General features: G+C 37.0%; 1 protein-coding gene across 1 annotated transcript in view; it reads right to left on the reverse strand.

Annotated features, from left to right (window-relative positions):
* Nucleotides 1-11,974, reverse strand: part of lrriq1 (leucine-rich repeats and IQ motif containing 1) — a 63,988-nt gene extending 52,014 nt beyond the window's left edge. Inside the window, exons 1-9 of the mRNA XM_037683099.1 lie at nucleotides 11,894-11,974; nucleotides 11,389-11,485; nucleotides 10,333-10,490; nucleotides 10,047-10,121; nucleotides 7,289-8,824; nucleotides 5,735-5,887; nucleotides 5,497-5,647; nucleotides 3,663-3,856; nucleotides 433-560 (exon numbers count right to left, since the gene is read on the reverse strand). Coding sequence (XP_037539027.1) covers nucleotides 433-560; nucleotides 3,663-3,856; nucleotides 5,497-5,647; nucleotides 5,735-5,887; nucleotides 7,289-8,824; nucleotides 10,047-10,121; nucleotides 10,333-10,490; nucleotides 11,389-11,485; nucleotides 11,894-11,974 — 2,573 coding nt within the window. The remainder of the gene's footprint in view (nucleotides 1-432; nucleotides 561-3,662; nucleotides 3,857-5,496; nucleotides 5,648-5,734; nucleotides 5,888-7,288; nucleotides 8,825-10,046; nucleotides 10,122-10,332; nucleotides 10,491-11,388; nucleotides 11,486-11,893) is intronic.
* Nucleotides 11,975-12,392: the final 418 nt, after the last annotated feature.

The raw sequence follows: 12,392 nt of genomic DNA on the forward strand, positions 1-12,392 counted from the left end.
TTTTAAACCCTTCCCACACTCTTGCAATAATCTAAACAATGTTTCTAAACTCTAAACATTCTAAAAGAGCACAGAATGTCGTGGAGGTCATGACACGCTGCAGGAGGAAGCTTCTCCCTGCACATATGGGCTGCACACAGGTGCAGCAGGTGCGAAATAATTAAATTATTTATTTTAAATAAAAATGCATGCCAATCGTACGGCTCATCCATCAATCAGCCAATTGTGTCTCATGTCCAATCTTACTTTGAAAAACTGCGAAAGTCGAACTGTATACACTTTTCATGTTTCACAAACATGAGTAATACAGAAGTTACTTCTAAATGTGAATGAAAATTGTAGCACATTTGTTTTTTTTTTCTTTTAGGTTTACAACTGGTAAAATAATTTGACCACCAATGTGAGTTAGAACTGCAGGAGTACACCGTCTACCTGTTTTGTGCCACAGAGAAGTGCTGCAGGAGGGGCAGCCAGCAGACAGAGAGGCCTTGAAGCGAGGAGATGCTGTTGTCGTCCAGATGCAGCTCTCTGAGCACAACCTGGTTGTTCAGAACGGGGGGCTGAAGCAGAAACAAGCTGTCAGGTCACACTAGTCACACTGCGAGGTTAGACTAACTTTACACTGCCGCTGCGGCTGAGCAGCAACCAACTGCCTCCATCCATCAGAGTCAGCTAGTTAAGACCTGCTGCGTTACTGTCGTCAGCACACACACACACACACACACACACACACACACTAAGGAAAAATCTAACTTCTTTTAGTCTGTTGCCCCTTGGAGATCATACAGTAGTGAAAGTCATTAAATTTCCTGCAAAAATTGTGTGTTTTTAGGCCATTTTTTAAAATGTGCAATTCTTTCAAATTTCATATTTTAAGTTTTTTTTTGTAGAGCTTTAGAATAAAAGATCAACTGTGTGGCATGTTTATATTATATTATATTTATGATAAGCTTCAGATTGTAAAATGATGTGGGGGTTTTTTTTCCATCTTTTTATGGAAAGTAAAATTAGTTAAATTGAAACAGCATCTTGTTGACAATTTAGAAAATCTTAAAAGTGAACACAATGTAACTTCTGCAAATTCATGTTTGAATTCTCAGTAATTTTATAAAAAATATGTGTGGAAAAGTTTTTTTTAAACCAAAAAAAGTTAAGAGTATAGGAAAGGTGCCTCACGAGCATGACATAATGTTCAGGTAAAATGGGCCAAAATAAAAATAATAATTTTATCTAAAATACTAAAATACTTGTAATTGTATCTGTAAAAAATGACACAAAATTCACATCAAAATAAATTAATTTATTGATAAAATAAAAATTAACGGTTAACGTTTTATTTAAAAACAAAACATAAAAATAGGCGTTTGTGTTGCTGAACTTTAGTGTCCGTGTGCGTTTTTGTGTTTGAACTTATTCAAGTTTCAGCTCGTAGGTCAAACCGTCCGGCAAAAATTTAGAACAATTTTTGAACATGGGATAAAATCATAAAAGCATTAAAAAAAATAACTTGTCTAGTTGATAAATTATGACACTTTAGTGAGGAGTTCTGAAACCCTCACCGACAGATGTTCCAGATGTAAACATCGTCAGCTCAGAGTTGTGGCCTTACAGTCATTTTACGATGCATATTCTCTGTGATGCATGAAAAACAGTTTTAGTATTTTCGTTATCTGCGTCAGAATAATTGTGTAATTTTGCATCACAAGGTTTAATGTTGTTTAAGCAGTGGCTCATGTTAGATTCTTCCCGCACACATAAGACTAAAACATTCTGTTTGTTAGTAAGCCTAATTAAAATTAATTTATCACACTTGTTAGTTATGAATAAATTAATTATGCCAGGCTCAGTTTTAATGCTTTTGCTCTGCAACGCATCACTTACTGTTCCGTTGTAAACTCTCGTATTGTTCTTTAACTTTATTATTAAATAATAAAGTTATAATAATTAGTATTATTATTCATGTTTCTTGGGGGGGGGGGGGGGAAATCAACCACAGCTTAAAACATTATGTTTTAATGTTTGTTTGTTTTGTCACAATAAACTGGACAATCTTTGAGAACTATTGCAGCCTGAAATTTTTAAAAAATCTAATTAAATTATTTTTTTATTTTACTTTTTAAAGTAGTATTTTTAAACTAATTTTAAAATACTAAAATTACTAGTTTTTGAGAAAAAAAAAAAAGACAAAATATTTACATTATGGTAATTTTTGGAAAAATAAAAAACTGTCCCCATTAGTATGCCCAAAATGATTAAAAAAAAAATAATAATAATAATAATGTCAGAGTTTTGTGAAGACCCTCTTGCCTGCTGGACGCTTGTCATCTAGATCTGGACAGATCCGATAGTTAAAACTGTTTCTCTTAAACTTCCTCCTCTCTCTCGGACACAGAGGGTTTTAAGCTTTTGCTTGCTCAATTTGAATTTCCCTGAACTATTTAGGATTAGTAAAAACTCACAAATACAAAAACAAACCTTGTTTTTGAGTGCTTGGGAGTTTAGGTAAAATAATAATAATAAACATATTCATATATATATATATATATATATATACGTATATGTATATATATATATATATATACATATATATATATATATACATATATATTTCAAATTAAAAGTACAATTTAAAATCTAGTCCCTCTGAATTGGGACTAGTCTAAAGCAAGTGTCCAGCATCAGGATGCATGTTCTCAGGAGAGTAAACTTGTTCTTTTAATTATTTTTTCATTTTATTTTTATTTTTTTTAACTCTACCTGTGGTAGGAACACCAGTTTCTGATTTGTTTTGTGCTTTTACTCACCTGGACATACAGTAGCAAGCTGTGGGAGCAATGTGTACCCGCTGATGACACCCTGCTTTGGGGGAACCAACAGCAGTCAGCTGGGGTCAGATGCACGTGAAACAGCTTTTTCCTACTAAATGTTTACTTCATTTCATTTACTTGTGCATGTTACAAGTGCCTTTACATCCAAACTAAAACAGTTTTGACAGATGAGATGAAGAGCGGGACTCCGCAGCGACAACTGTTCAATAGAAAGTTCTGCTTTTTGGGTAAATTGAAGTCCGTCTCGATAAATTTCTACAGAGGCTCTCAAATGTAAAAACGGAGCACCACCTAGGGAGCCAATATAAAAATCAAACGTATAGGAATAAAGGTCCAAATAAAAAGTAATACTGAGAGGATATGATAAATATGGGATTACATTTGTGTTTACAGTGTCTTTCAATGTGGCAGTTTTTTTCTCGTAAGGAACACACGAGTGCAGTAAAGTTACTGTGACGTCATGAGAGCATTTAAAAAAAGAAATCTGACAAAATAAAAAAAGTTGAAGAATTTTTAGGCTTTGTTCAAAAAAAAAAAAGAAAAAAAGTTGTGTTTATTCACGTCCCCGCCCCCAAAATTAAAAATTAAAAACTCAAGACTAAGTTGCAGATTTTTCTCTAAAAGACAATACAAGGGTGAACTTTCATCCAGGACGGTGTGTAGGTAGATATGCAAGAGCAAGAAATGTGAATATATATGTATATATATATAGATGTTTTTTTAGTTTTTTTTTTATTATTATTATGATAATTGTTCATGTTTCTTTGACCTTATTTGGCACTTTTTAGCTGAATTCACTGTGAAGAAAGTCTGTTTGTTTGTTTGTTTGTTTACCTCTGTAAGACTGTTGGATCTTAGGTCCAGCGTGTGGAGCAGGGCGTTGTTCTCCAGACCCTCCACAGTGGCCAGGTGGTTGTGTGAGCAGTCCAGGTGGAGGAGTGTGTAAACATCCCGCAGCCCTTTGGTGCAGATCAGCTGGTTATGGTCAACCAGGAGCCTCTGCAGCCTCTTAGCAGACTCCAGACCAGCTGGAAACAAAACAAGAAGTCCATTTTTAGGACATTAAAGAAGCTCTCTTCGAGGAGAGTCTGCTAGTGAACAAGACAAAACCGTGAAACCAGTTTCAAGATACCACTGGCTGCAGGTTGATTCTGGGCTGACTGGAAGGGAAATGCTGCCCTCTGGTGTGGAGCATTAAATCATTAAAACTAGTTCAGGCAGCTGCCATAAAGAGAACTCAAACAACAAACATCTGGAAATCTCGTGTTTGTTTAAGATCCTATTTATATTTCTTATTGTTGCTATCTCTATTCTGTATTCTGTGGTTTTAGTTTTCTACACCACCCTACAATCTAGCTGTTTTTTGTTACATTTCCTTTTAAATACCATTTTATTTTCATTTGTAAAATAAATAAATAAAATCTCAACTTGTACGCAACCTTTATGATTGTCTATTATTGTCCTTGTTGTCCACTGTTGTCATCACTCTTTGTTAAAGTCAGGTCTCTCTTGCAAATGAGTCCCTGAGGCTCAAAGGGATTAACTTTTATAAATAAAGGTTGAATGAAGGGACTTTTTTTTCATCCATCTCGTCCCACAGTTTTCAAGCTATTTCAACAAACCATATATCAAAACGTTCAGCTCGTTCATGAGAGGGGTGCTCTGACTTTTGGTTATGGTGCACCTTTAACTTTTTGAAATATTTAGCCTTTTCTGCCTTTTTTTGTCCTCATAGGAAATGAATTAAGCTCATTTTACATCCTTCAGATCTTTAGCTCTGTTTACAACCTTTTACTGCTCCTTTCACATTTTGTTCTGCTTCAGCTTCTTTCAGCTTCTTTGTGCAAATGTAAACTTTTTTCAGCTACTTTCAGCTTATTTCACCTGTTTTGTTCTCTTTTCAGAATCTTCTAACTACGATTTTTTTGTGCTTTCTAATGTCTTTCAGCTAATTTCAGCTTGTTCTGCTCCTTTCAGCTTATTTCTGCAAGTTTCAGCTTTAATTTGCTATTTCAGCTACTATTTAGTTGTTTATGCTAATTTTTAACTTTTTCAGCTAATTCCACATTTTTTTGCTCTTGTTTCAACCTTTTTCAGTAAAAATCTGCTCTCTCAACATCATTTTGGTAATTTAAGCTTCTTTCTGCTTTTTTAGCTACCTTTCAGCTGGTTTTTACTAGTTTCAGCTTTTTTCAGATAACTTCCACCTTTTGGTGCTCACTTCTGCTTCTTTGAACCTAACTGGGCAAAATTGTGCTCTCTCCACTTTCTTCTGGTAATTTAAGCTTCTTTCTGCCGTTGCAGCTACTTTTCAGCTATTTCTTGCTAATGTCAACTTTTTTGCTAATTTACCAATTTTTGTGCTAATTTCTGCTTATTTAAACCAAATTCAGCAAATATGTGTTCTTTCTGCTTTCTTCTAAAACATACTTGTTCTTCCATTTCAGGTGCATTTCAGCTATGCATGTTTTTATCTAATTTCAGCTGTTTTTCAGCAAGTTCTTCAGCAAACAAGCATTCACACTGCATTTCCACTGGACATGCAGTTTCTCTAGTTTGTATGGAGTTGATTTTTTTATTTTTTTTATTTACGATTTAATTATCTATACAAACGCTCAAAAAGTTGTGCTGACATTTCCCGAGTCCCATGAATCTCTTTAGTTCTCACCGATGCGGGTGATGGAGTTATACGACAGGTCAAGAACATCCAAACGTTCAGCACCACTTAAACCGTGGATGGATGTCAGCTTGTTGTTGGAGAGTCGAAGAACTCGTAAACTTCTCATATCTTCACAGTCCAAAAATGAAATGTCGTTCTCCTGGAATGTCACATTTTAGAAAAACTATTGTTGGGGGGAACAGTTAAAGGGCAGCAGTAAGTTGTACTAAGTGAAGTGGATATTCACCTGTAGATCAATGTAGCACAGTTCCTGCAGCTGACTGACGCCCTCCAAAGACCTGAGGCCGCAGCGTCTCAGGGTAAGGGACTGCAGATGGATACACTGGACAAGAGTGGACAGGCTGCAGCTGGGCACATCCTCCAACATCAACGTGGTGACCTGACAAAGAGCGCAATAAGTTTGTAGGAATGTGGGAAATTTAGAAATCGATTTAGTTTTTTCCCAAGTTTCTTCAAGAGAGTATAATTATCCCATAAAATGTGGAATAAGATTGATTTGAAATTTAACACCATTTTGTTTCCATAGAGAATTTTGTTATAGTATTTATTTTTTTTATTCCGTGTGTTTGTTTTATTGCATTTTCTTTTAAGGACATTCAGGAAACTAGGTGCATTTCATCACATAATACTTCATTTGTACTGTGTATTTAACAAAAATGTATAAAATGTCTTAAGTTGTGTGGGGGAAAGTAACCAATAAATCTTGGGCCATCTAAAGATATCTACAGTTCAACAACATCGCGCACTCCTTCTGTCACCTCCACCCCATCGGTGCAGCAGCTTCTGTGCCCTCCACCTCAGATGAGCCCACTGACAGCAACAGGACCAAAAGCTGCACTAACGGACCTGCTGGTTGGCTGCTGATTAACTCTCCCCTCCAGCTGATGAGGTATGAAAAACTTTAGAGGAATATTTCAAGTTGAGAAACAGCTTGTTTTCCTAAAATAAAAAGGACAGACGAAAGTGTCTTTCTTTTTTTTTTTGTTTGTATCGATTTATCTCTAGGCGACACAGTGGCTCAGTTGGAAGAGCTGCTGCCTCTCAGCGAGAAGGTCGCCGGGTCAAATCCCGGCTGGGGACATTTCTGGGTGGATCAAAGTTCATGTTCAATAATCCAGGTAAAAAAAAAAATCATATAAAAAGTTAAGTCAAGTCAGGTCAGGAAAGTTAAGTCTCGGACTGACGAAGTCCTTTGGATGAAGGACGAAACATTTCAAATTAAAAATAAATAAATAAATAAACTGTCCAGATGACCTGACTTAACTTTATTGGATTTTCTGGGTGGAGTTTTCATGTTCTCCCCGTTCATGCGTGGGTTTTCTCCCGGTGCTCCAGTTTCCTCCCACAGACCAAAAACATGCATGTTAGGCTGATGGGTAACTCTAAATTGTTCCTAGGTGTGAGTGTGAATGGTTGTTTGTCTCGTGTCCCTGTGATGGACTGGAGACCTGTCCAGGGTGGAGATGGACACCAGTGTCCCCCGTGACCCAAAAAGGACAAAGCAGGTACTGTAATAGATAATGGATGGATAGAAGGTTATTTATCTACTTTCTTATTAACCGTTTTGATTGGGTGACTTGTTTAAAATAATTTATTTCAGTGCAAAGGGGGGGGGGGCACCAACTAAATCTTGCCTGGGGGTGTCTAATTGGTGCAGGGCTTGGACTTTGGGACATCATCCCATTTATTTATTTTTAAATCTCACGCCTTCAATCAGGCTTCATAGTTTATCGTGTGACCCATCAGAGGTGTGTGGGTGTCGTCGCTGAGAACTTGTTACCTCCTGCAGGGATTTCCAGCCTGAAGTCTGAAGGAGAGTGTGTGCGCAGAGGGGGGGCGGACTGCAACCTCTGGCTGCCCTCCTCAACCCCGTCACACTCCGGCGGGGACCTTTCTGCTTCCTCCTGTTGTGGAGGGACAGTTTGGACCAGGACACGCAGTCTTTCATCCAGGTCAGTCTCTTCTGCTCCGTGTGCTCCAACAGGCCGGCAGGTGAAAAGCAGGAAGGTTTTACCGGAGAATCGTGTTGATCCGGAGTTTTCTTTGCACAAGTGTCTAAAAGATGAGGCCGAGTCGTTTCAGAACTGATTAGTGTCTCGTTGACAGGACCCGGTCTGGAGGAGTCCTGGTCCCCAGTTCTCCAAGATTTTAGGTTGTCGTTTTCTCCTTTCTTGTCTTCCAGTTCATCGTTGGTGGTCAACACTTTTGTTTTAGAGTCATGCGTCTCTTTCCCCTCTCTGGTCTCCTCCATAAGGGTTTTCATTTCTCCTTTCACCTCCTCCACTCTGTGCCTCTTGTCCACCTCTCTACCTCTGATGTCATCCACTTTTCTCCACTCACTGTCCTTCTCGTTAAAGATTTTAATTTCTCGATGCTTTATTTCTTCATCCTCCGTTTTTCTCGCAGCTTTTCTCTCTTCTCTTTGTCTTCCATGCTGTTCGATGTTCTTTATTTCTTGCTTGGTTCTCTTGTTGTCTTCTGTGTGACCGTTTTCTTTCAGTTTCCGTGTTTCTTCGTCCATCTCTTCATCTGGGTGTTTATTTTCCAGTAGTCGTAGCCGCTCCTCTTTTGCGGTTCTTTTCTCTTCACTATTTTCGAGTTGCGTTTTGTCTGTTTTATTCGTTCCCGTCTCGTCCTTTGTTTTTTGTTCACCCTCCTTCTTTTGTCTCATCTCCTCGTGGTTCATTTTCATTTGAGTGATTTCTCTCAGTTCTTCCTCTCTTCTTTTCTCCTCCATGCTCTTTGTTCCACTCTCCTCCTTTTCCATCTTCTTCACTTCTTCCTTAAACTTTATTTTTTCATTTTTTCTGTTCTTACCATCTCTCATCGTGTTTCCAATCACCTCGAGAAACATCTTCTCCTCTTCCACTTGTGTTTCCTCCTCCAATCTTTTCTTGTTTCTCATCCCTCCTTTCTGTGCTTCTTCCTCCTTTTTCCTCTCATGTTCTTCTTCTGATCGTTTCATATTTTCTTCCCCGACTAAAATTTCTTGAATTTTTCTCTCTTCCTTCATCTTTTTCTTCGTTTCTTCTCCTCTCCAGTTTTTGTCATTTTCAAGGTTTTTATCTTCCTCCTCTTCCTCCTGTTTTTCTTCCCTTTTTCTCTCGTCTTTTTCCACTTCAACCCTCATTTCAACAAGTTTTTCTTTTTCTTCCATTCTTGTTCTCTCTTTTTGTCTTTTCTTTCTGTCTTCATCCTCTTTTTTCTTTTTCTCTTCCTTCTTCATTTTCAGCTCTTCTGTTTTGTTTCTCTTTTTCTCCTCTTCAATCATCTTCCTCTCCTGCTCCACTCTCTTTTTTAATTTATGAATGAGCTCCTAATAGGAAAAAATACTGCTGTTAATTAAACAATTTAAAAAAAACATCTAGATTAATTTTATTACCAAGATACAAATAATAAGGAAACTATGAGCAATTGTCATTTTAGTCTATTTACCTAAAGTGTAAAAAAACGTATTTAATCAGCAAATATCAGGTTTGTTTTTGAGTTCAATAAAGATGTGATTTATGAATTTAAACCTCCCCAAATCAATGCTACATTATGATACTAACAGAAATTGTACTGAGCAAAAGTCTTGAGTCGCTCATCATTTTTTACATTCTTGTCTTTCTTAATTTGTCTCTGAGCAGAAATTCTCCAGGCTTCATGAGTTGTTCAGTCCAACTCAACATGTTAGCCACAATCCAGTTCAGTTTATTTATATAGTGCCAAGTCACAGAAGTCATCTCAGGGCACTGAACAGAAACATTCATATATAAAAATAATAATTTAACACTATTTATCTGAGGAGCAGACTGCTTTGAGTTTAACTCCATCGCAGAACTCTCATCTTGAGCAAGCATGAAGGCGACAGTGGAAAGGAAAAACTCGCTCATGAGGAAGAAACCTTTAGCAGAACCAGGCTCGGGAGAAGTGGACGTCTTGTCAATCAAACCCAAATAAAGCTCACGATGGTTCTTTAGGAGTTAAAACTTTGCTGGGCCTCTCTCTGACTGTAAGCCCAACAAAAATAAATAAATAAATTTTTGCACAGCATCGTCCGGCTGAGTTTGAGTTTAGGTTTAAAAACAGCAACATTTTGGTCGCCTTATGTTGCTTCTACAGACATAAAGGTGCAACTCATGTGTGGCGTGGTTTAAATGTCATATGCAAATCTGCATTTATCCAATAAACTGCTGGAATGGACATAAACTGAGCGTCATCAGACACACAACCACAGGGCATCATTATAGGACTAAGCTCTACCTGTACACGTCTGTGACATAATCCAAGAGACTTAGTAACTAAATTTGTATATTATAGATTGTGCCTCCTCCTCCTAATACCTAATCAGGTCCCATAGATAAAAGTATAAACACCAGTTTAGCTCTTGGATTGGGATGATGCCAGTTTTGTCTCACTTCTTGTCATCACTGACTGGCATTCATATTTTGAACACATGCACATAGTTTCCCACAAGGATGATATATAAAAAATGTAATTGAAGGGTTGTTTTTTTTCAATAACCACACTGCTTGAAAGTGCCACTTTAGGTTTACCTGCTGAATCAGCAACTCCTGTTCAATTTTTTCCTGAGCTTGATTTCTTGTCAGCTCAAGTTCCATCTTGTGGAGCTGCACACACAATGTTTGATTGAAATAATTAAAATTCATTAACATGAAGCAGCAGCTCACTGAAATACAGACTGAACATGTTTGCTTGAGAATAAAATGTGCATGAGGCACAAACTCTTACACGGAGTGTTTTGGTATTTTACAGAACAAGTAAGCATAAACTGCCGTTTTCAGCAGGTCAAAATGAGTATTTAAATCCAGAGGAGCCTACTTTTTCTTTCTCCGTGATCTTTTTAAGCTCTTCTTGGAAATGAATCTCTCTTTGTCGCCTCTGCTCTTCTTTCTGCACCTCCTCACAGAAAGCTTTTTGTTGTTCTGCTCCACGGTTGGTGCTTTCCCTCACAAAGTCATTCTCATCCTCAGGACTGTCTGTGAAAAAAATCATAAAGTGTATAACTGTTCAGTCAATCAGAAAATAACAAAGAAATCAAGCATAAAATTTGACTTGTTGTGAACTTTTCTTATCTGGTTAAAGGTGGGATTATTCATCTTATTTTACAGCTGAAAAGTAAACAAAAATGAAACAACAGCGCACTCTTCTGGTCAAATTTATTCCTGCATTTGTTTGAGTGAGCGGTGACATAATCAACAATAAATAAATAAAAAGTCTGTTCAATTTGGTTTGTAAATTGTGGACTATTAGTAAATAAATACAGCCCTCTATTTTATCAAACATAAAACCAGAACTGCTCTTTATAGGCTGCGTGTGTTGCACAGAATGGCATAATTTTCTAAAAACATTTTAAAATACTTCGCAGATAACCTTAAAAATAATATGCCCATAGTGTCGTTAATATAAGAACTTTCAGTTGCGCTGATTTTCAGTTTCAGACAAACCCAGATGGGTTTTCACAGAGATGTTTGTCACACGTTTTTATTTCATCCATCAAAGCTCCACTTTTGACCTTCCGTCATGTCTCATCATCTGTTTCAGAAGCAACTGGGAAAACAAGCCTGTTAACTTGTGCTTTTTAATGGTTGAGGTTGCACTTTGTTAGTGGGATAAACATTTACTTTTACAATTTGTTTACTTATTTACAGAGGTAATTTTTTATCAAACCTTCCCCGGGATGGGAGCCTGTGAAGTCTGAAAGGCAAGTAAAAAAAAAAAAAAAAAAACAGTTTCAAGATCAGCCTCTTTGTTGTGTGAGCCACTGTAAATGTGTTGTCTGAACTGGGTTTGTTTTAATTATTATGGGTGTTAAACAGATGTGTTCATTGAAACAGATGTGTTCAATGATTTTGAGCATTTTAGAAGTTACAGCACCTTCAATCTCCTCCAGGATGAGTTTCTCACAAACTGACGCTCTGCTTTTTGAAGCCTCGAAGTAGCTGAGTAAAGATTGTGGGATATCTTCTGAAACCTGTACAAAAAGAGTGATGGTTTTGAGTTAATGTCACTTCATCCTAACATGCAAACTCTTCAGAACAAGGTTTATGTTACAGTGATGTTCCTGTTTAAACATCTCATCACCTGCTTTCAAATAAATGAAGCAAAAACTGGCTCATTAATCTGTATGGGCAAGAGGTGATTCAGTTTATTCAAGTTAAACTTGTTTTTCTGTTTGTCAACAAGTCAGTACAGCTAGTTGAAACAAACCAATCAGATTTTCCCACTATAGTGTAAGGCGTTGTACATTCACACTTATTTTTAATGATTTATTTATTTAATTTTGTCATATTCCACCCCCAACAGTAATTAGCGTACAGGTTAAAATGAGCACAAAAGCTTTCAGGTTACAGTTATCCTTTAAGCTTTTCACAAAACTTACCTCTTCATTATATGAAAACACTTCCGGTTCGACTGTACTTTCATCAATGTCCGACAATATCAATTTATTCGGGTCCAACATGGCGGCAGCTACACTAATTAAATTAACGACAATTTATCGTGACAATATTTGTATTATGTAGACACTGTTGTGAGTAAACGGTCTACCAGTTTATCTGTTTACATTTCTTCGAGACTAGACGAGACGTTCTTGTGAGTTTAACTTGTTTTAGTTTCCATGGAAACGCAGCGCACCCTACGTAAAGTCACGAAGGACAAACGGTGCGATGCGCGTACTAGAAGTACTAGAAAGTATTTTGTTTTTTCTTTGTTGTTCACAAGAAAATGTTTCTTCTCTAACAAAGTATTTCCATTTAGACAATACAGAAGACAACGGGGTGATATCTTCGAGAAATATTATTACAACACACAAGACCGGAAGTAGTGACACAAAGCACAAACGTCTCCATTTTTCCCCAAAATTTTTTATTGTAAAATGT

This window comes from Nematolebias whitei, chromosome 10 (assembly GCF_014905685.2).
Source record: "Nematolebias whitei isolate Nwh7 chromosome 10, NemWhi1, whole genome shotgun sequence".
NCBI lineage: Eukaryota > Metazoa > Chordata > Actinopteri > Cyprinodontiformes > Rivulidae > Nematolebias > Nematolebias whitei.